This window comes from Eucyclogobius newberryi, unplaced genomic scaffold (genome assembly GCF_026437365.1).
Source record: "Eucyclogobius newberryi isolate DKJ021-1_F unplaced genomic scaffold, fEucNew1.0.hap1 SCAF_8, whole genome shotgun sequence".
Taxonomy (NCBI): domain Eukaryota; kingdom Metazoa; phylum Chordata; class Actinopteri; order Gobiiformes; family Gobiidae; genus Eucyclogobius; species Eucyclogobius newberryi.
The window spans coordinates 4,685,577-4,708,294 of record NW_027316500.1 but is presented as its reverse complement, the minus strand read 5'-3'; the positions used below and the strand labels follow the sequence as shown (position 1 = coordinate 4,708,294).

The following is a 22,718-nucleotide window of genomic DNA, read 5'->3' as shown; positions in this document are numbered from 1 at the left end:
GATTTGCACTGAAATAGCCAGGCCACGTGACAGCATCCTGGCAGGAGTCGAGACACTTTCACCGCCGAACCCAAAGCTAAAAGTCATGTCTGAACGCCACATCCGTCTGCAAACGTGTCGACTTTTGGACCGTGCAGAAAAACAAAAGCCTCTCTCTCCGCGCTAACATCAAAGAACTCATTTGTCGCCAACTACTCTTTCTGGGATCAAGAGTTGGTAACAAAGGCGAGTTGTACAGACCTAAAAAAGCAGCAGTGGATTTCTGGAGGCAAAGCATGTCAAAACTGCACGTGGATCATCACATTGTAGCATTCACAAACCCCGCCCCAAACTCCTGAAATCATAATTGTACTTTTCTCATATCGTACAAAAAGTTGCTTGTTTTTTTCAACAGTTTTTTTTTTTTTGTTTTTTTTTTTGAAGTTTACATTCGCCTGTTCAATAGGATGCTGGAATCGTGATTATGAAGAATTCCATGTCGCTTCCAAAACTTTGAAACTGAAATATTCCGTTTTCGATCCGTTATTCCATTTCGTCATCCGTCGTCGTCGTTGTACGGCCCTAAAAGTCGATTAAAATGAGACGTTTAATTTCCGTCAAACTGATAAAAAGAAGAAAAAAAGTGCTTCCGACCCAAAAAGGTGAGGCCCGAATACAAATCTTGGTCGGGGCAGTTGTGTGGAAAAATCCTGGTTGCCACTTCATTCAGTGACTTGGAACGTCATCCGGGGCAAACTGGCTCGGATTTCTCAAAACTCTGACCTATGTTTATGTCAAACCCACAACCAGAGAAATGGATGTTTCAAGACCTCGGCACCGTCTTTTGCCTCTTGAGATCAAATCGATACAAGTGGCCATTTTGAAAGTCTCAAAATGGTCAGAAAAAAGTTTGCTTGTTTTATGTTTTAATGGCAGATTATTTTCTCATTTCCTTCAAAACAGATTTTTCCAACATGGCCGTCAGACGTTGACCATTTCCATGCAGCACTCTTCCGTTTCCGTGTACTGGGAGGAGTTTGTGTCCGATTGGGCGGGTGCCAGGGCCTCTTTGCTCTCCAGATTGGGTTCCATAAGTATCGGTTTGTCCAAGGCCAGCTTTTTACAGGAGTCTGGCCTGTTCTGCACGTAAATCACACGGTTGTACGCTTTGAGTCTCCTCCATAGATGGATGTAAACCTTGCATTGGACGTACATGAAGACCAGTCCGCCAGTGAAACCAATGGCCACCACCACCAGTTTGGTCCAGAACGGCCACTCCAGGATCCCTGAGGAGGAGGACACAAGAAAACACAAAAGGCATCACGCAACAGGCCGTATTTACTCTACTGAACCTTTTAAAGACGCAATCACTTTAGTGTATTGGACTTAGATACCAAAGACAAGATGGTGATTGAAAACATTTCCTCGGCCTGTACGTGTGCACAGATAGATATTCATTTATCTAAATTAGGACTGGCTGTACAAATAGAACAATCTTCATCTCTGACTTGAGCGGCTGGAATCCCCCAAGGCTCAGAACTGGGGCCAGTCTTATTTACTTTATGATCTTATATTCTTATATTCTGTGTGCTCGAAACATTTGCAGATGATCAGACTGTGTGAGATCGTAGTGTAAATACCCAGATCATCAGTTAAGCCTTATGCTGATATATGTATGAAAGAGGAAAGATCAACTTCCATTCCCAAGCCAAAGATTATAGTAAATTACAATGTGGTTTTGGCAATATGTCTAGGCTTTATATTGCAATTTCACCTCAAGCCTTGGTACAACACAGTCATTCTTAATTTAATCAAAGACGAGTTATAATTACATCTATAAACAGGGGTAATTTGGTGTCATACACATAAAAAACGATACAAAAGCTATTGAAAAGCTAAAGGGGAAAGTTTGAGTTCAAATGTTTACCTGGGATTCTTCCGGCTGCATGAGTGAAGAGAATGTATCATGATTTACAAAGACATTGAGAAAAAATGGTACATCAACAATTCAGGGTTCCCACATTTTCCTGGGGGTCATTGGAAAGACCTTTTTTCAAATCATTTTAAATTTATACTTAAGAAGCTTCTTTGACAAAAATCACTTATATTTCTCCCGGACATGTGGGAACTCTGCAAAGTACAATCCAACATTTGTAGTACAAGTGAGCAGTGTGTACATGTGAGCAGTACAAGTGAGCAGTGTGTACAAGTGAGCAGTGTGTACATGTGAGCAGTACATGTGAGCAGTGTGTACAAGTGAGCAGTGTGTACATGTGAGCAGTGTGTACAAGTGAGCAGTGTGTACAAGTGAGCAGTGTGTACATGTGAGCAGTACATGTGAGCAGTGTGTACAAGTGAGCAGTGTGTACATGTGAGCAGTGTGTACAAGTGAGCAGTGTGTACATGTGAGCAGTGTGTACAAGTGAGCAGTGTGTACAAGTGAGCAGTGTGTACATGTGAGCAGTACATGTGAGCAGTGTGTACAAGTGAGCAGTGTGTACATGTGAGCAGTGTGTACATGTGAGCAGTGTGTACAAGTGAGAAGTGTGTACATGTGAGCAGTGTGTACATGTGAGCAGTGTGTACAAGTGAGCAGTGTGTACATGTGAGCAGTGTGTACAAGTGAGCAGTGTGTACAAGTGAGCAGTGTGTACAAGTGAGCAGTGTGTACAAGTGAGCAGTGTGTACATGTGAGCAGTGTGTACATGTGAGCAGTGTGTACATGTGAGCAGTGTGTACATGTGAGCAGTGTGTACATGTGAGCAGTGTGTACAAGTGAGCAGTGTGTACATGTGAGCAGTGTGTACAAGTGAGCAGTGTGTACAAGTGAGCAGTGTGTACAAGTGAGCAGTGTGTACATGTGAGCAGTGTGTACAAGTGAGCAGTGTGTACATGTGAGCAGTGTGTACATGTGAGCAGTGTGTACAAGTGAGCAGTGTGTACAAGTGAGCAGTGTGTACATGTGAGCAGTGTGTACAAGTGAGCAGTGTGTACAAGTGAGCAGTGTGTACATGTGAGCAGTGTGTACATGTGAGCAGTGTGTACATGTGCGCTTGTTTACAGTGCAGAGGCAGTGTGTGCTCGGGGGCAGCGCCAATCAGGTGTTTGTTGTTGTCATGGCGAATATAGCCCACGGTGCTAAGGGACCGTGTGAATCATCAGGATGGTCTAAGCACCCACAGCCTGCTCTCCCATCTGGAGTCTGGCTCAGAATACACCAGGATGTAAGTGATACTTCAGAAGTCTCATTCATAAATATATCACATATTTCCATTAAACACGTGGTTCCTTTAACACAGGTGATTACATTTGGAGTGGTCTGTAACTACATTAAGGCCATGGAGGAGAACATACACGGACTATTGTCTCTTCTTTCTCCTGCTTGTTAAAAGATTCCACAACGGCCGTTTCACCACGTATTATCGGCTTCTGGAGCCACTTAACTCATTTTCATTCAGTTCGGACAAATGAAGCGGCGGATTGGAATGATCAGTGTCGCCGAATGGAGGAAGTCTTTACCGTGTAGTGCTTCCATTTCCACAGAGCCGAAACAGGCCAATCTGAGGCCGCACGGTGAACGGATATGAATGTTAATGTGACAGACAGAGATTTCAGCTTCAGGCTTTGTTTGATTGACTGGATTTAAATATGATGAGCTGCAAATGTGCAAATGTGGTATGTTTGAGAATGTTAATGTACTGGCTAAACATCAAATCAAATGTTAGGCTTGAATAAGTACAGATGCGTTTGATTGCATTTGGTTTTGTAACTTGGTTTTCTTGACCATGTTTAAAACTCATTTCTGGCTTATATTTTACAAACATTTCATCTTAATTATTAAAGCCACTCACTAAATACTCTAAAAACCGTGAGTAAAAGGTGTTAAGCTCCTCCGCCAGTTTTCGGTCGTCTGCAGATAATACGAGCATAAATTCAATGATGATGTTCAGACCACGTTAAAAAGTGATTCATATTAACCACTTACCAATGAGATTATATATATATATATATATATATATATATATATAAAAAAATGTTCGATCAGACGCTGAACTGCCTCCAAACACTTGACAGCACCTGCTCTTTGATAGCCCCTCACTCCTGGACCAAATGGCAGATAATGACCCATGTTTTATAAATAGCCCTTTCTTCTCCTCTTTCCACTCTCTCTTTTAAAGCCTTTGCTCCAGGTCTGAAATCAAAGGCTGAATTAAAAGCTAAGGAGAGCGCAAGTCAATAGAAAATCAAACACGTGACCTCAGAAGCTACAATAAGAACCAAGCAATCATTTACACCCACTACTGTTCTCTGAATACACAACGCGGCTACACTAGCAGCGCTATTACGCTAACTACCTCTGCTCCAGCCGGACGTGAAGACAAAAGAGCCGTGAGCTCCTTTTGAACCTCAGAGCTGCAGTGGCCGTGATTCTGACTCAACACGTGTAATCCAGTGCTGGTAAGAACACAGCTTTGGGAGAAATTCTAGGCTTTGATGAGACTGTTGTAGATTTACTTCATCTGTAGTACTAATGTAAGATGTAACAACATGTATTCCGTCTGTATTAACAGTGAAGAGGAACCAGCTTATGTTTGAATATAGAACATCAGAGTCAACAATGCCTTTCTGTCAAATAAAATGTTGTGTAAATGCTGAATGTTTGGCAGATGAAGACATTACACACACAATAATTATCACAAAGTTGAGTACAGACTGCCCTAGAGTGGATTGTTGATGTCCTACGGGACAATTCATTCCATAAATTACAAATAATATTTGTAATTTATCAATTTATGATTTATAAATCATATATTATATGATCATTATAGTCAACTTTTAAAGTGCAAAAAGGATCTACTGTATATCTACAATTCCATTTGCAGTGTACTCACATTTAAGTCACTCACCACATTATTATATTTCATCACAAATATTAAAATAGTATTTGTAACTTTGGAATAGCTTAAAGCTTTTTGGCAAAGAGAAAAAGGCCTGTGTGCACATCATGGTTGCAGCCATTCTGGACTGACCTCTGCCCGTACTTGAAATGATTTTTTATGTAAAGATGCTCTATGTTACTTATCTATGGAGAGTCCACCACCTCCTGTCTCCATGGTGACGCTTTTGCCTTGCTTAGAATATTTTCCACATTGGTTTAAACTTGTATTGGTTTAAACTTAAACAGCTTCTTAACAGCCACTTTATAACTTCATTATGAACTGAGTCTCCCCAGTCCATAGTGGAATATGCAGTGTTGTAGGGGCGCAGTGTTGTACAGGCGCAGTGTTGCTGTAGAGGCGCAGTGTTGCTGTAGAGGCGCAGTGATGTAGGGGCGCAGTGTTGTAGAGGTGCAGTGTTGCTGTAGGGGGGCAGTGCTGTAGGGGCGCAGTGTTGCTGTAGAGGCGCAGTGTTGCTGTAGAGGCGCAGTGTTGCTGTAGAGGCGCAGTGTTGCTGTAGAGGCGCAGTGTTGCTGTAGAGGCGCAGTGTTGCTGTAGAGGCGCAGTGTTGCTGTAGAGGCGCAGTGTTGCTGTAGGGGCGCAGTGTTGCTGTAGGGGCGCAGTGATGTAGGGGCGCAGTGTTGCTGTAGAGGTGCAGTGTTGCTGTAGGGCGCAGTGTTGCTGTAGAGGCGCAGTGATGTAGGGGCGCAGTGTTGTAGAGGTGCAGTGTTGCTGTAGGGCGCAGTGATGTAGGGGTGCAGTGTTGTAGGGACGCAGTGTTGTACAGGCGCAGTGTTGCTGTAGAGGCGCAGTGTTGTAGGGGCGCAGTGTTGTAGAGGTGCAGTGTTGTAGAGGTGCAGTGTTGTAGAGGTGCAGTGTTGCTGTAGGGCGTAGTGATGTAGGGGCGCAGTGTTGCTGTAGAGGCGCAGTGTTGCTGTAGGGCGCAGTGCTGTAGAGGCGCAGTGATGTAGGGGCGCAGTGATGTAGGGGCGCAGTGTTGTAGAGGTGCAGTGTTGCTGTAGAGGCGCAGTGTTGTAGGGGCGCAGTGTTGCTGTAGAGGCGCAGTGTTGCTGTAGAGGCGCAGTGATGTAGGGGCGCAGTGTTGTAGAGGTGCAGTGTTGCTGTAGGGGGGCAGTGCTGTAGGGGCGCAGTGTTGCTGTAGGGCGCAGTGTTGTAGAGGTGCAGTGTTGTAGGGGCGCAGTGTTGTACAGGCGCAGTGTTGCTGTAGGGCGCAGTGATGTAGAGGTGCAGTGTTGTAGGGGTGCAGTGTTGTAGGGGTGCAGTGTTGTAGGGGCGCAGTGTTGTAGGGGCGCAGTGTTGTACAGGCGCAGTGTTGTAGAGGTGCAGTGTTGCTGTAGAGGCGCAGTGTTGTAGGGGTGCAGTGTTGTAGGGGCGCAGTGTTGTAGAGGTGCAGTGTTGCTGTAGAGGCGCAGTGTTGTAGAGGTGCAGTGTTGTAGAGGTGCAGTGTTGCTGTAGAGGCGCAGTGTTGTAGGGGCGCAGTGTTGTAGGGGGGCAGTGTTGTAGAGGTGCAGTGTTGCTGTAGAGGCGCAGTGTTGTAGGGGCGCAGTGTTGTAGGGGCGCAGTGTTGTAGAGGTGCAGTGTTGCTGTAGGGCGCAGTGTTGTAGAGGTGCAGTGTTGCTGTAGGGCGCAGTGCTGTAGAGGCGCAGTGTTGTAGGGGTGCAGTGTTGTAGGGGCGCAGTGTTGTAGGGGCGCAGTGTTGTAGGGGCGCAGTGTTGTACAGGCGCAGTGTTGTAGAGGTGCAGTGTTGCTGTAGAGGCGCAGTGTTGTAGGGGTGCAGTGTTGTAGGGGCGCAGTGTTGTAGGGGCGCAGTGTTGTAGGGGTGCAGTGTTGCTGTAGAGGCGCAGTGTTGTAGGGGCGCAGTGTTGTAGGGGGGCAGTGTTGTAGAGGTGCAGTGTTGCTGTAGAGGCGCAGTGTTGCTGTAGAGGCGCAGTGTTGTAGGGGCGCAGTGTTGTAGAGGTGCAGTGTTGCTGTAGGGCGCAGTGTTGTAGAGGTGCAGTGTTGCTGTAGGGGCGCAGTGTTGCTGTAGGGCGCAGTGTTGTAGAGGTGCAGTGTTGCTGTAGGGCGCAGTGTTGTAGAGGTGCAGTGTTGCTGTAGAGGCGCAGTGTTGTAGGGGCGCAGTGTTGTAGGGGGGCAGTGTTGTAGAGGTGCAGTGTTGCTGTAGAGGCGCAGTGTTGCTGTAGAGGCGCAGTGTTGTAGGGGCGCAGTGTTGTAGAGGTGCAGTGTTGCTGTAGGGCGCAGTGTTGTAGAGGTGCAGTGTTGCAGTGTTGCAGAGGTGCAGTGTTGATGAGGTGCAGTGTTGATGAGGTGCTGAGGTGCAGTGTTGATGAGGTGCAGTGTTGATGAGGTGCTGAGGTGCAGTGTTGATGAGGTGCAGTGTTGATGAGGTGCAGTGTTGATGAGGTGCAGTGTTGATGAGGTGCTGAGGTGCAGTGTTGATGAGGTGCAGTGTTGATGAGGTGCAGTGTTGATGAGGTGCAGTGTTGATGAGGTGCAGTGTTGATGAGGTGCAGTGTTGATGAGGTGCAGTGTTGTCATGGTGCAGTGTTGTCATGGTGCAGTGTTGCAGAGGTGCAGTGTAGTTGAAGTGCAGTGTTGCCATGGTGCAGTGTTGCCATGGTGCAGTGTTGCCATGGTGCAGTGGTGTGCAGACCTTGCTTGATCTCCTCTGCTGTCCGGTCGATGAGCACGTACAGGGACCACACCACACACGTGATGGCGATGACGTGGAATGTGACTGAGCACATGATCTTCCTCCTCTCACTCGCCGTCATCTGAAGCTTCTCCCACTGCAATCACACAAATCACATCATCATTTATTCATTCATATTTATGCTCTTGTTTCACACAAAAAAGTTAAACAGAAGTAAAACAGTGTATACAAAAATGAAAATCAGCTCGTTCCCCCTCCTTCTGGCAACACTGGGAAATGGAAGCAGTTTAAATGAGGCTTAAACATTTAGCTCTATAATGATGGAACCTTAGAATATAATTAAACATCTTAAACGTTAGCGTAATAGGCTTTTTATATGAAGTTAACCTATACATTTTAATTTACTAGCAGATACCATTGCCTGATACGTATAAAATATTGTAAAAACAGGCAGAAACTCTAAATAAGTCAATAATAGTAAGTAGTAAAGAAGTCAATCAAGACTACTATTCTGAATCATGACTTATGTGGGCAATCCTTCTATTGTATTTAATGATATACAGTGAGTAGACAGTGCTAATAGTACTAATGGCATTTCTAACATGGCAGGAAACAAAGCATTTTTCATTCATCTGCAGACTTGAGTCATTTTGCCACCATGACTGACTTAATATGTTTTTAATTGTATTCCAGTGGAACAAAGTGGCTTCTCGATTTCACCGTCGCCTTTGAGGCAACTGCTCTCGTGATTTTGGGCATTACAAAAATAAACTGAAGTGAGGCTGTGGTAAAGTGAAACGGTCATGAACCTGATTTTAAGTCATGTTCAAACTGCTTTTACGCTGCGGTTTCAACATGTCACCGACTTTGGCAGCCAAATAAAAGAAAGAAGAACGGGTCATGTTTTTTCTTTCTTTCTCCAAAAACATCAAGCCTGTAAAAACTCTTTCAGCATTTTGTTTATTAAATCACGGTCAACATAAAAGTCAGACAGAAGCCCTTCCTGTCACCCAGCTTATTGTGACTGGAATTACAGCATGTGCTCAGTTGAAGTTGTATGTATTTTCTCTGACTTATCCTTTCATTACCTTTTCATGTGCAACTTGCATTAGGCTGGTCCTTTAGTACAGTTTCTTAAAAGTACACTGAGGGTTCACCACCAGCTTGTTCCAGTAATAGAGTTCGATAAGTTTGATGTATGTGGAACATGCATGTTGTTGAGATGTTCCACATACATCAAACTTATCGAACTCTATTACTGATGTTTTTATTGCTAAAAAATCTGATCTTTAACTTTGCCTCGTGGCGCCACCTGCTTATCCGTTTGGGGACAGACCAAGTTACCTCGAAATAAAACTTAGTAGTTGTTAGTCACATTCTGTCATTTTTAAATCAGCATCTCATTTCAGAGTAATTAAAAATGTTCACTCCTCCTCAGGGACGACAACTATGCAGCCAGTCATGAATAATTCACCTCCACTAATCCAAAATACATCTAATTACATTTCAACTTTCAAATTCTTCTCCCAAACCACGTCCACATTCTGCCAACAAAAGGCTGTGATTTGCTGTGTCGCCTGCTGCAAACGAGAGCCTCCGAACGCGCCGGTGTAAACACTTGATAACCAGATCACCATCTCGTAGTCAATTGTCCGCGAGCGCTCTTATCGCTCTCCAGTGAAATCCACGCTCTATCACCAGGAAAAGCATTTGTTTAAACCTTGTGTGCGCTAACGAAGGGTGGACAGATTTTAATTAGACGCGTTTTGGTGATGGATAAGCGTCTTTAATGGGAGTTGTGCGCCTCTGCAGCAGTGGAAGAAGAACTGCTTTCAGTGAGGGCCCCGCCAGGGTCAGAGCCACCGCCAGGGTCAGAGCCACCGCCAGGGTCAGAGCCACCGCCAGGGTCAGAGCCACCGCCAGGTTCAGAGCCACCGCCAGGTTCAGAGCCACCGCCAGGTTCAGAGCCAAAGCCAGGGTCAGAGCCACCGCCAGGTTCAGAGCCAAAGCCAGGGTCAGAGCCACCGCCAGGGTCAGAGCCACCGCCAGGTTCAGAGCCACCGCCAGGTTCAGAGCCACCGCCAGGTTCAGAGCCACCGCCAGGTTCAGAGCCACCGCCAGGTTCGGAGCCAAAGCCAGGGTCAGAGCCACCGCCAGGTTCAGAGCCAAAGCCAGGGTCAGAGCCACCGCCAGGGTCAGAGCCACCGCCAGGTTCAGAGCCACCGCCAGGTTCAGAGCCACCGCCAGGTTCAGAGCCACCGCCAGGTTCAGAGCCAAAGCCAGGGTCAGAGCCACCGCCAGGTTCAGAGCCACCGCCAGGTTCGGAGCCAAAGCCAGGGTCAGAGCCACCGCCAGGTTCAGAGCCACCGCCAGGTTCAGAGCCAAAGCCAGGGTCAGAGCCACCGCCAGGTTCAGAGCCACCGCCAGGTTCAGAGCCACCGCCAGGTTCAGAGCCAAAGCCAGGGTCAGAGCCACCGCCAGGTTCAGAGCCACCGCCAGGTTCGGAGCCAAAGCCAGGGTCAGAGCCACCGCCAGGTTCAGAGCCAAAGCCAGGGTCAGAGCCACCGCCAGGTTCAGAGCCACCGCCAGGTTCGGAGCCAAAGCCAGGGTCAGAGCCACCGCCAGGTTCAGAGCCAAAGCCAGGGTCAGAGCCACCGCCAGGTTCGGAGCCAAAGCCAGGGTCAGAGCCACCGCCAGGTTCAGAGCCACCGCCAGGTTCGGAGCCAAAGCCAGGGTCAGAGCCACCGCCAGGTTCAGAGCCAAAGCCAGGGTCAGAGCCACCGCCAGGTTCAGAGCCACCGCCAGGTTCGGAGCCAAAGCCAGGGTCAGAGCCACCGCCAGGTTCAGAGCCACCGCCAGGTTCAGAGCCACCGCCAGTTTCAGAGCCAAAGCCAGGGTCAGAGCCACCGCCGCTATCGCTGTGACGGATCGGAGCGTGCCGGAGATTTACATTTGGAATCAAAGGGAATGCGGTTTCCTAAAATAGTCCTACTTTCATAAAGAGTGGAGATATATTATGGGAGAAAATAAATGGTCAAGTTCAATGTACATTTTTTCTATGGGACAGAATCAGAATTTTCGACATGATCAGTTCATGATAAAATTGTTCACTCCAACCAAAGGAATTGAAAAAATACACTTGAACTGATGCACTTTGTCAGTCCACGTGCAGATCGGTTTGATTGGCGCGTGTGTGTGTGTGTGTGTGTGTGCTTGCTGTTGGAAATGCACAATGTAACGTTGCCACAGTCACTAACAGGACGACCAGGAGCCTCTTGTACAAAGTGAATAAAGCCTTGTTTCATAGTTCTAGAGCCTCGTGCGTTCCTTCCTCCTCCAGCAGCATCAGGTTCGTACCTTGCGTAGCGGCTTGAGCTTGGTCTCCATGATGAACTCGTACTTGCAGAGTTCGCAGCAGCGCGTGTCCGAGCTCTTGATCCACTGTTGCAGACAGCCCTGGTGCACGAAGCGCAGACTGCCGGTGCAGTGGCACGGCGTGATCAGGGGGCTTTCATCGTCGCCTTCGCAGTGACAAATCCTGTGGCACAAACGCAACACATAAATCAGGAGTCAATCAGACGTGAAGACTTTGGACTGACACTCGTTTATTAAAGGCACTGATTCTGCAAATGAATACAGGATGTCACGGAGAAGTCTTCTGTATCAGTGTTTAGGAACTAGTGCTCACCCCATGTAAAATTGAATAAAAGATCTAAATGTAGTGACTGAAGGCATTGGACAATATTTGTGAATAAGTTCTATTATTTATACGTTCATAAGATGACTTCATGATTTAATAATGCCACGGCCTTTCTTCTCAAAAGGTATCTGAGCATACAGTATTTGAGTCAGTAGAGTCCAGAGAATGAATGAATCAAAATATGGTTACAATAATAGTCACAATTATTCAGATTTATCATCGCAGCTTATTTACTTCAATTTATATTATAACGCCCAAAATCACAACAGAATTTGCTTCGTGGGTGTTCCAGAAATGTTGATTTAACCAACAGACGGTTAGAGAATCAAACAATGAAACAATCAAAAGCAGATTGATTAAACGTTATACATGCTACGGTTAAATGACTCGGGCTGCTCAATGGAAATGAAAGTAGATGATGAAAAGACATGGATGTTATGAGCATTCTACAAGTAAAAATCTTTTCCTTTGCAATAAATGGGTGTAGAAATCGCAATGATTCTATTATTTTGATTCATTGCACTTAATGTCTTATGTGAAGCGATGTATTACATGTAATTACTGACACAAGCGTTGCCTCTGCAGACATAAAACCTGCTCAACTCCAAATTAGATCCATCGAACACAAACAGTTAGGGTCATTTTTGTGAATAATAGTGACAGATTTCGATTGCATTTTTTATTTTTCATTTCATGTTGTCAATAATCGCAGTGCTAACGTTTCACAGAGCGCCAGTCTAGCCAATCACGGCCTGCAACTTTCCCCTCTCAACCAATCGCCTCACAAGCCAGCCGCACGTTTTAGCCACACCCCCTTATGGCAGCAGCAGAATCCTCAGCCTCCTCCTCCTCCTCCTCTTCACAGTGTAGATCCGAGGGAAAGCGTTTTACCGTTTTATCATTCTCAAACCGTCATCGCGCCAAAGTTGAACCGTTAAATAAATGATTCCTCGCGGCTTTTCTACCATTTGTCTGTCTCTTTTGTTCTCTTCTGGTTGAAATGGGGAGCTACTGGGAATAGAAGTGAGGAACAATGGCAAACAAACTTGTGAGAGGCCAAATTGTCGGAGGGAATGACACGTATTAGCACGCGGCGCTCGGAGGCCCGTCCCACGAGGACAAACTCAATCACCACTAGAACTTTGAATCAAAACACTTTCCAATCTGTGTTATAACCAACTGAGGGATGAAGGACATTCTATTATGAATATCACAGAATAAAGAGAGACAATTCCGGATAGGCTGAGGATGAATTTGCACAGTTAAAATAGTAAATTTTAATTCCTAATGGAAATAAACCAGAATGAATTAAAAAAATGGCCACAATCTGGGCTTGAATTACATTTGGTGTCGGTGCCGGTCAGTGTTTAAGCAGCAAACATTAGAAAGGAAAGTCCAAATAAGTAAACACATCATGGAGAAAGCTCGCGCTGCTCGAAAGATATTGCATTGTTTGTATCGCCGCTGGCTCGCTCCACACTCACGGCGCTTTGGCAACACACACAAAGCACAAGGTTCTCGATCGTGGAGAAGCGTCTCGAGGCAAATGTGCACGGAATAATATGAGATATATGAGGAATAATTACAGAGAAGAAGGAAACACAACAGGTATAACTCAAGTGTTTGGACTAGAATCTCCCTCCACGGTCAGGGAGCCGGGACTACAGCGTGTGAAGTTTGCATGAAGCACAAATCTAGTTCAAGTTGAAGTAAAGTTCACAGATAAACTTTTCCCTATCGGTCGATGGTCACGTCATTGAACGATGTGTTGGTCTGATATGAGGCTGTGGTAGTGGAAGATTCCAATCGGCCTCAAAATGACCACAGATGAGAAAGTTACAGACGTTTAAAAGCTCTAGAAAGATTAGAGATTATGTGTTGTGAATTGTATGTGAATTAGGTTAAAGCAATATTTCTTTGAAAATATTCAAAGGGTTTAAAACAGTCAAACAACATATGGAAAATATTGGCCCAATCTTTTCCCACATCGGTGCAAAACTAATGTTTGGCCTAAGCCTTAGCCGTGCTATTTAATGTTGTACTTATTAGTCTGTAAAAAAAATAGAAATGAAACAATCTGCAGTAAATAACCTTTTTTAACCTTTCTATATTGACCAATATAGATATGACCAAAAATCTGTCAATATCGGTCAAAACAGACACTAGAACCGCTATATCGCCCATCAATCATTGTTCCACATCAAAATAACACAATTGGAAACATTTTGTAGTTGACTGTTTGGTTAAAGGAAATAAGTGCAAGTTTGAATCCCTGGCACTGGGTTAATATCGGGCATCAGCCGATACTTGAAGCCAAAAAGTTGGATCAGGGCATTTATGGCGACAAAAAACTTTTGAAATGTATCAGTAATATCATTCTGTCTCGTTCCTCCAGTGCGAAAAACCAAAGCAAAAGTGCTTTTCTCCTGCTTGTGGAAAAAACACATTGTACTTTAGCCATCAAAATTGACACGTTTTTTTAGCCTTTGTAAAAAATATTAGAATTATCCCAACCAATGGTATAATCATGTTCCATTACCTTTTCATTGTGCAAAATAAAAGTGCTCAATTTTAATTTTTCTTCAGACTTTGAATTATAATTACATGCTGTTTTTTCACTCCAAGTTACAATTTCAACAGCGAGAATTAAGAAACCGATCTGAAAACCTTATTTTTAACACCATTTCGATGCCATTCCATCTAACGTCCTCTCAGAGCGCGCAGAGAGCAGATGAAACACACCGGACTGTTACAGACTTGCCGGTTTCCGTTCACTGTCGGATTAGGCGTGTGTCTGGAGTGGTGTAAGGAGGAATTCCCAGCACGGAGTTTTGCTGTCCGCCCTCTCTCTCCGGCCCGCTGGACGCCAATCAACCAATCAGATCGCTCCAACTCGCTGCCGTTTCCTTGTCCAGATTGTACGCGAGCTGTTCCTGCCGGTCTGGACGTCATTCCAACCAAGAGCAAGCACCAAGACCATGTTCACGCTTAGTGGTTTGGTCCTTGTAATTAACAAATGTTTCCTTAATCAACTCTAAATTGTACCTGCATTATACTTAATAATCATGAAGCCAATCTCAGCAATTCACAAAAGGATGTTTAGTCATTGCAAGTTTCTGTCGTGGATAAGAAACTATTTTCAGTTTATCCATAGCTTTTTCTGCATGTCACCGTTACAGCCGCTACACCTCGTTTTAACCGCTTTATTGTGTAATGTTAGCTGCTTTGTCCACTGGATCTAAATGTGATTGCCTTGTGTTGATAAACAGGAAACAGCTGATGCTAACACGAGCTAGCTTTGGTTTGCTAAGCTTGTTGATTGAACTTATGGCGTTGCCATCCCTGGAAATAAAACAGTTTTGTCAGAAGATCAAGTCAACGTTTGGTGAGGAATGATTTTCTTCTGTTCATCTGCTTTTTGCCGTTTCCTTTTCATCGGAGTCTGCGTTCTCTCACATCCAATCGCCTCGAGCTAAAGCGTTCTAGGGACCAAAGCGAGGCAGACCCCTAAGGAAGCTGCTCAGGGGCCGGTTTACTCGAACAGGTATGGTTCACTTATGATAGTGGAGATCAGTGTTGGGAATAATAAAGTTAAAGTATAACAGTGTTACAACCAGAGTATTGTATAATGTAAATACTCCGCAATAACGCTGTTATGGTTATTGTTAAGGTAACGCTGGGTATTTTAGGTGAGTTGCAGCAGCAGCGCTCGCTCTCTGTCAGAAGTTATTTTCATCGTTTGTTTGTGATTGGATGTGACCAATGGAAGCAGCAGGAGGCAGGCTGACATGTTATTGGTCGTCATCATCACACGCGGCTTTGTACAATCTAAAACACAAAACGAGGAATCTGCAGCATTGTTTTCATGGAAATACATAGAACTATTTTGCAACTCTTTGTGGTGAACGTAAAAGCAGACAAGCGGCAGTCACGAGTCACTGCAAGTGTAAAAGTGCTGTGTTCTGACATCAGCGTGCGTTATGTAAATGTCCCGTTTGAAGAAACGGACAACTATAAGGTTTGTGTCGGACCGAACCGATACACTCCAAAGTGCACCAGAGGAAACATGGTCTAGTCCAGGTTCAGCTAGTGTTGTGATGTTAAAAAGGCAGAAAGAAAAAGGGTGAGAAAGCCGATTGGAGTTTGAGAATTGAATTTGCAGTTCCCTTCAGTATGATTAGAAGTCTGTACGACTGTTTTAATAATCTATCATTCCCGGCACACACCCAATGAAGTTGTCTTGAACAAAATACAAGTTTTAAAAGGTCAGAATCGTGTCTGGATCTGCAACGAGACAGTATCCAACACGGAGGAGAGATTACAGAAATGTCATGCCATCTCTTCCTCGTGACGCCTGTTATTTTGTGACGATTTAGTTGATTTGAGAAGCAAATCTAAAGGCTAGATTTAAGCGTGTGCGTGTAAAATAACTTGCTATGTAGTTGAATAAAAGAGCTGTAATACTTTTTTACTGTTGAAATACCACATCGAATGCAACAAAAATACTGTATTTTCTGTCTATGAAGGTCTAACATAGGCCTACTTTGTTAACCTAAACCCTTAACTGTTTATGGGCCACAAGAAGACAGGAGACACGGGTGGAGGCTGCGGGTGGAGGCTCAGATCCCAGCTCACTTGAGGATAAGAACACTGGAGGGACACAGACTATTTCTGGATGTGAAGGTTGGCGTGAATAGTGAAGAGACTAGGAGCCGCGAAGTGAACAAAGAGAAGTTAAAAATAGGTCACTTCTGTAGGTGTCTATGGAGTGATGGGATTAAGGGGGAAAGCGAGGCACAATTAACGTTCGGTGGAGCTCTACTGCTGGAGACAGGGCTGCTGGAGCTTGCATGGGACGGAGAGGAGATGGGAGCTGGAGTTCCACCCACAAAGTGCTCGACGCCAACAGATAGAAAGCTGGGATGTAGATTTGATGTAGGAGTGAGCCAACAACACGCCAACGCAGCAGTTTTACTTCGGCGTTACGCTTGTGTAAGGATGGAATTATGAACTGACTTTTTGAGCACATCATTTTATTATTATTATTTAAAAAATATATCTGGAGTTGTGTTTTGTTTCGCTCACACATGGTTGAGAAAGGCTGTATTTTCTCCTTTTCAAGTTGTAAAAACAATCTGCTCCACTGGCTGATGTCATGAGGTGGGACCCTCTGTGTTTTTAAAGTCCATACATTTCAGTGAACTGATCATTTCCTCATTCAAGTTCTCAGCACGACAAACATAGGGTAGATGACGTGTCAAGGTGAGTGACATTTCCCATACTGCTTGAAACGGTGTTGGTGGACTCTATTGCACCCTCTGGTGATCTAAAAAAGGTACTGCGCTCATCAGAGACACGTTCACACAAATACAAACACTATTCTCTGATAATCAACAAATAAGAGATGGCTTGGTAAGAGGGTAAGTCGGGAGCAATTGTAGCAAATAACAGCCAGTAGAATAGAGAAGGCTGTACTGTAAGTGAAACACTGACTCCAAATCAATGTGAAAATGAATGTAAAATTCTCAAAGAGGAAAAGGCCAGTCTTTACTCATCCCCAATGAACAACAAAGAAAAGAGAGAAATATGGTCAGACTTGAGCCTCCTGCTGCTGCTCTGAACGAGCAGAAGCTCAGGGCTGAGTTTAAAGGAGACATGTTTGTTGTTTTCATAAACCTGCTCAGTGGGTGACGTCTGCAGGCCATGCAAGGACTGGGCTGTTTTCAGCTCCAGGAAGAGTGCACAGATGTAAAGGGGCCGTGCATTATTACGCTGCAACATGAGGCAACGGTTGTGGATGGATGACACCCCCATAAAGCAAACCATTTCAGAGTGGTGGCCAGCCTAAGGCACACCTGTGCAATAATCATGCAGCATCATCAGCATCCTGATAGGCCACACGTGTGAGGTGGGAAAGAGCAATCATTATTAATAATAATTGCCGATAATAATAATTCTGATTTTGACAGATTTGTGAACATTATTTGAGAGATATGGGTCTTTTGTGTATATATATCATATCTTTGAGTTCAGCTCATGAAAAATGGGGGCAAAAACCAAAGTGTTCCGTTCATATTTTTGTTCAGCGTAGGTACATGAATTTAAGTTAAAAAAATACTGTGTCTAAAATATCTTAATAATAACTGTTATACACTATCCAACGCTACAATAATTAAAACCTGATCCTTCCTTTGAACGCTTGGATGAGGTGTGTGACGCCCTCTGGTGACAGAAAGGGAGAAGTGAAGCCGCATGGCAGTGTCCACATGACACAGACAGAGGACTCCTACACACTGAAATGATCTGAACAAGTCCAACGTTTTTACATATTTAGGAGAAACTATTTGTGCAAAGTCCAAAATAAAAGAACAAAACACAACAGCAAATATTTTCAAATTCCATGCTTCCCTCAAATTCACCAGAAAACAAATAAAAATATCCCCCCCCCCCCCCCCCCCCCCCCCAACAACTTCAGCTCATTTGCTGCTGAATTAAACTTGTTCGTGTGTCACCAAAAGTGTAGCACGCTCAGGAAGGCAAGCTGAACGAATGTGCAACACACAAACGCACGCACATGCACACGCACGTTTAATAAGCTGTAGCGTGTCAACAGAAGAACAAAGCAGCACATTCAGACTGGTTTAGCCACATCTCTGCATTTGTTGACACATACACATGATTTGCACTTCTTTTTTATTGCACAATTCAAAATGCTAAACTCAAAAGATGTTTGCTTGCCGATTTATTTTGATCCAAGAATCATTCATAGCAGTAAATATAGCAATAAAAATAGGATTTTGTCTACTCCTGGGGCACAGTATCAATCTGATGGTTTAGTCCAGGTTTAGTGACATGTTCGTATGGTCTGTGTCAGTGGTAGAAGAAGTAAAAGTACAGATACAAGCGCAAATAAAAACACTAAAGTAAAAAGTAGTACACAAAAAAATCTACTTAAAGTTTTGAAGTACCCATTTCAAAGTGTACTTTAAAAAGGTCCAAGTATCTTAAGCAGATTTTGAGAAATTTTCAAGTTTTAAAAGTGGTGATTTTGATAAAGAATTGTGCAGATTTTTGGTCAACAGTAAAAATTCTAATCAAATGCATTTCAAGCAGAAAGTACAGATAACCACTCTCAAATATTAAAGTGAAAAGTATCCACTGTAAAAATGACTTTTGTACTTTGTTTCTTTCCTCCTCTGGTCCGTGCAGCCTAACCCTAAAACACAAGACAACAGATGGAAATGATATCCAGCCTTTTATATTCAAGGCAAAGCACTAACATTTCGAGGGAGACAAGTGGCGAACTCTCCAGGGGGAATGTTTCACAGCGCACACTTAATTATGCACGGTCTTGATAACAAATAATAAATACCCTCTATGCTCCAAGAGTCGCTCTCTCGTCTGCGTTTTCCTTTCTTGTGCGTCAGGCCAAAGCGCTGTGCCAGTGCTCTGTGGGACTGTAGAAACCTGCCATGCCAAGAAACTATTCACAATAGGCTTAGCAACAACCTGCTCAAAACAGGGAAGAATCTTCAGAAAATAACAAGTTGGTGCAGAAAACTAGAGTGAAATGAAACTTAGTGTAGGGCTGGGCACGCCTGGACCAAAGCCATTTCCTTCATTCAACCAAAAGGGTGGATCCTGGATTTGTGACAATAGAAGAACGCAGGCTGCTACTTCCAGTGAAAGCCAACTGTCTGAGCCAGACGCACGGAAAGAAAACAAAAAAGAAAATTTATTACAATATCTAGGCATGTCTTAGTGCATAAAGAAGGTGCAAATGAAAAGCCAATGGTTGGTGCGACGTTTCTGTTGTCGTGAGATTAAAGTGTGAGTGACACATACTGCTTGGAGCTTCATTTGAACTGTGAAATATTCAGTCATAACACGACCATTCTCACAACTGAAAACATTCTCTTCATCCTACAACTGCAACATGTATACGAGTGTTGCAATGGCAAAGTAGAAGAACTGCAGCATAATTCAAATGCAAGGTAAATAATGATTCAAAAACATGCGTTAAAATCTTGTGGTAGTAGGTGACTCATTGGAATGAACAAAACATGAATAAAATGAAGCCATTAGGCAACGTGACCAGCATCCTGAATAACAATTTGGCTTTAGAAATGCTCAGACCAAGTGCAGTGATGGTTTATATGAACTTATAACAGAAGAACCTCAGGTTTAAGCTCTATTGCATGACTTTGTGGGGGAAATTGCAACAACGAGATTCTAAGCGCTCAGAGAACGTTTGAGCGATTAATGAAACCAGTATGAAAGAGGCTAAATACCTTTCCAGGTATGTGTTTGATGAAGAAACCTTACAACATGGTTAAAGGAGCAGTAGATGAGCTACGTGCGTGTTTGGACATTACAGACTGGGAGGTTTCCAGCGCTGCCACAGATAGTACACTGTACGGTCATACATTCGATTCTGTGAGGACAGCATTATACCATCACACACCAGTCACTTTCAATATAGCAAACCCTGGTTCACACCCACACTGAGGAAGTTGAAGCAGCAGAAGGAGGCAGCGCACAGGGCCGGTGATAGAGAGCGCTACAAAGATGCAAAGTACGGATTTAGCAGTGAGGTGCCGAGAGCCAGATCACAACAACACCCCCGCCTCTGTGTGGAGTGGGCTTCTCACCAACTACAAGCCCAGAGCCCCCTCGCTGCAGACGACCGCAAACTGGCTGATGAGCTTAACACCTTCTACTCCAGGTTTGAGACTACCCCCCTCTCCCCCACTGTGGACACCTCTGCCCACCCAACCCCACCTCCCCCACTTCTCTCAGTTCAAAGGCAGGATGTGATGTGAGCAGGATCTTTCGGTATTTCCTCATTCGTCCAGGAGTATTGCATTATAGAGAAAGATTCAGTTGAAGTCATCTGGACACTGTTCTTAGAAAAACAAGATGTTTCGACTCCCTCCAAAAGTCATTCTGAATCTGAAGATCGAGTCTGAGAACTCGAATATGTATTTGTAAGCCCTGCCCACCAGGCAAGTCTTTGTTCATGCTTTGTTAAGGTAAATTAAGGTTAAGTTATTAGTTATTATAAAGTGAGCTGTCTACAAATGACCAAATTCCATATTTTTTTATTTGCTGTCCCATTTAAATGAATGTGATGGAATCAGGCCAGTCCCCTGTTCTAAACACATCACTCCTGGAAGGGTCTGTATAGCAGCCATTTTGTTGTACTGCGCCAGGGAATTGAACTCCAAACCATTTGAATGAGTTCAAAAAGTACTATTATCCTCTCGAAGTATTGTTCAATGAATAATGGTATTTATAACAGAGAATAGCTTCACGTCTTGGTTTATGCAACGACATTGTCTAGACAGTCTCTGCACTGAACTGAATAAGAATACATTCATAATATGTTTCATAGTGGCTGCTTGGTAACAATTCTCCCAAACTCCAGCAGCTCAAGACCCAAACAGCATTCCGTCATGTTCTCCTTTATTCAAACACTGATTTCTCTGGAGGTTTCTGCAAAAAATGCTGGCGAAAATGTCACGTTTCTTCCGCCTTAGACTTCAAACTATCTGCAGCTGATAACAGGAGCTGAGGATAATAATTAACTCACACAACAGCAGCGCAAACACATGTGTAAACCCAGGTAAGGTCGTGACCGGTTCAGGCCTCATGCTCGCAGACACCTGACAGCTGTTTATCTTCAGGACGTGGGGCTATTCGGAGAGGCTAATCTGGCCTCTGATCTCTGCACCTGCACTTTGAGTCTAAACTGGCCCTCTCCGTCACAGACACATGACGTAGGAGTCGGTGGTAATCTGAAAGCGAAGGCGCGCAGCGGGCCGGGATCAGGAGAGGAGAGACCGGGATCAGGAGAGGAGAGACCGGGATCAGAAGAGGAGAGACCGGGATCAGGAGAGGAGAGACCGGGATCAGGAGAGGAGAGACCGGGATCAGGAGAGGAGAGACCGGGATCAGGAGAGGAGAGACCGGGATCAGGAGAGGAGAGACCGGGATCAGGAGAGGAGAGACCGGGATCAGGAGAGGAGAGACCGGGATCAGAAGAGGAGGAGAGACCGGGATCAGGAGAGGAGAGACCGGGATCAGGAGAGGAGAGACCGGGATCAGGAGAGGAGAGACCGGGATCAGGAGAGGAGAGACCGGGATCAGGAGAGGAGAGACCGGGATCAGGAGAGGAGAGACCGGGGAACTGGCACGTGGCTTAAGGTCCGATCGATGCACTCGACTCGGGGCCCAAATGTCAAGTCCTGTGGCCACATCTAGTCCTGGACTCTATTTGGGTTGGAAAATGGAACCGTACAAGAAGGTCACAACAACCTACTCTTTACTTGATACAAAACATTTCTTACGCATTCTAAACCTAATATCAAGCTGCTAAATGGAAGATGTGTTTTTTACAAAGGGGACTTCAAAAGATGTTTAATCAAATACAACCTTGAGTAAGCAATTATAGAATACATATAGAACGCATGCTCGTAAACAGAAAAACAGGTTGTTTCCCTTCTTCCCCAGAAGGCGGCAATCAATTACTTTTGTCCTAAACGGCTGTTGCCCATGCAGATCCATTTGAAACAGGAAGAGAGGCCAGCTGCGAGGGAATGAGGTCAGACCACTACTTAGCAAAAAGCCAGACTGGAAGTTTTTTTCCAAATAACTTGATCTGCCCCACGTTAGATTTAATCAAACTAGCAAAATCAGCTTCAATGGAGCTTTTAAAACCTTGTTACAATAGCATTTCTTCATCTTTAGTTTACTCAAAGCTGTATGTTTTTAATGGATTCTTGCATGTTTGAGTTTTCAATCAATTTCTGTTTTTCACTTGCCACTTCCTTGTATTTAGTTGTGATTATTTGACAAATTAAGACTAATATGTCATGTAGCATCGACTCAGTTCTATAATTACCATTTTAAATCTATATTATTATGCGGTTTACAAAGAACACAATGTTAAAGGGTGATCGACTTATAAAGTTCAATACCTTTAACACATTTTCATTATAAACACGTTTTCATATAAACCACCAAAAGCATCTATAAGAGTATTTTCTTAAGCCATGTAAACACTTGTAATTCAATAAATGCATTACAGAGAAGTTTTCTCCAAGTTCGGTCTTCACTTTTGGATGGCTGTCAGTATTCCTATGGTTGCTGGCAATGGAGCCAAGCTGAAAAATAGCCCGGGGCATGTCTAAAGTGAGGTGTAAAGAGCAGGTCTGAGCCGCCACATTCCACTGTTCAGCTAATTCAACCACTATTTACCACAGACACTTTCCAAACTCTGAGTCGTCGGCACGTACAGAGGAATCCCAAATCAGGCGCTTTCATTTCTCACTTGTCTCTTTATCCTTTCCTTTTTTTTGCCGCTTTAATCGCTAAACTTGTTCTAGGGTAAAATCGATGTGTTATCTTTGCCCTCGTGTAAAACCTGAAG

The 22,718-nt window shown here is 44.3% G+C and overlaps 1 protein-coding gene across 5 annotated transcripts in view; it reads right to left on the bottom strand.

Annotated features, from left to right (window-relative positions):
* Nucleotides 1–958: 958 nt before the first annotated feature.
* The window catches only part of marchf8 (membrane-associated ring finger (C3HC4) 8), a 179,642-nt gene continuing 157,882 nt past the window's right edge, over nucleotides 959–22,718 (bottom strand). For 3 of the 5 annotated variants that reach the window (XM_072436559.1, XM_072436563.1, XM_072436561.1), the window contains 4 exons: nucleotides 10,945–11,125; nucleotides 7,588–7,723; nucleotides 1,907–1,921; nucleotides 959–1,265 (listed from right to left, as the gene is read on the bottom strand). In XM_072436559.1, coding sequence (XP_072292660.1) covers nucleotides 961–1,265; nucleotides 1,907–1,921; nucleotides 7,588–7,723; nucleotides 10,945–11,125 — 637 coding nt within the window. In that variant the 3' untranslated portion in view covers nucleotides 959–960. The remainder of the gene's footprint in view (nucleotides 1,266–1,906; nucleotides 1,922–7,587; nucleotides 7,724–10,944; nucleotides 11,126–22,718) is intronic. The other 2 variants (XM_072436560.1, XM_072436564.1) reach the window with 1 other exon arrangement.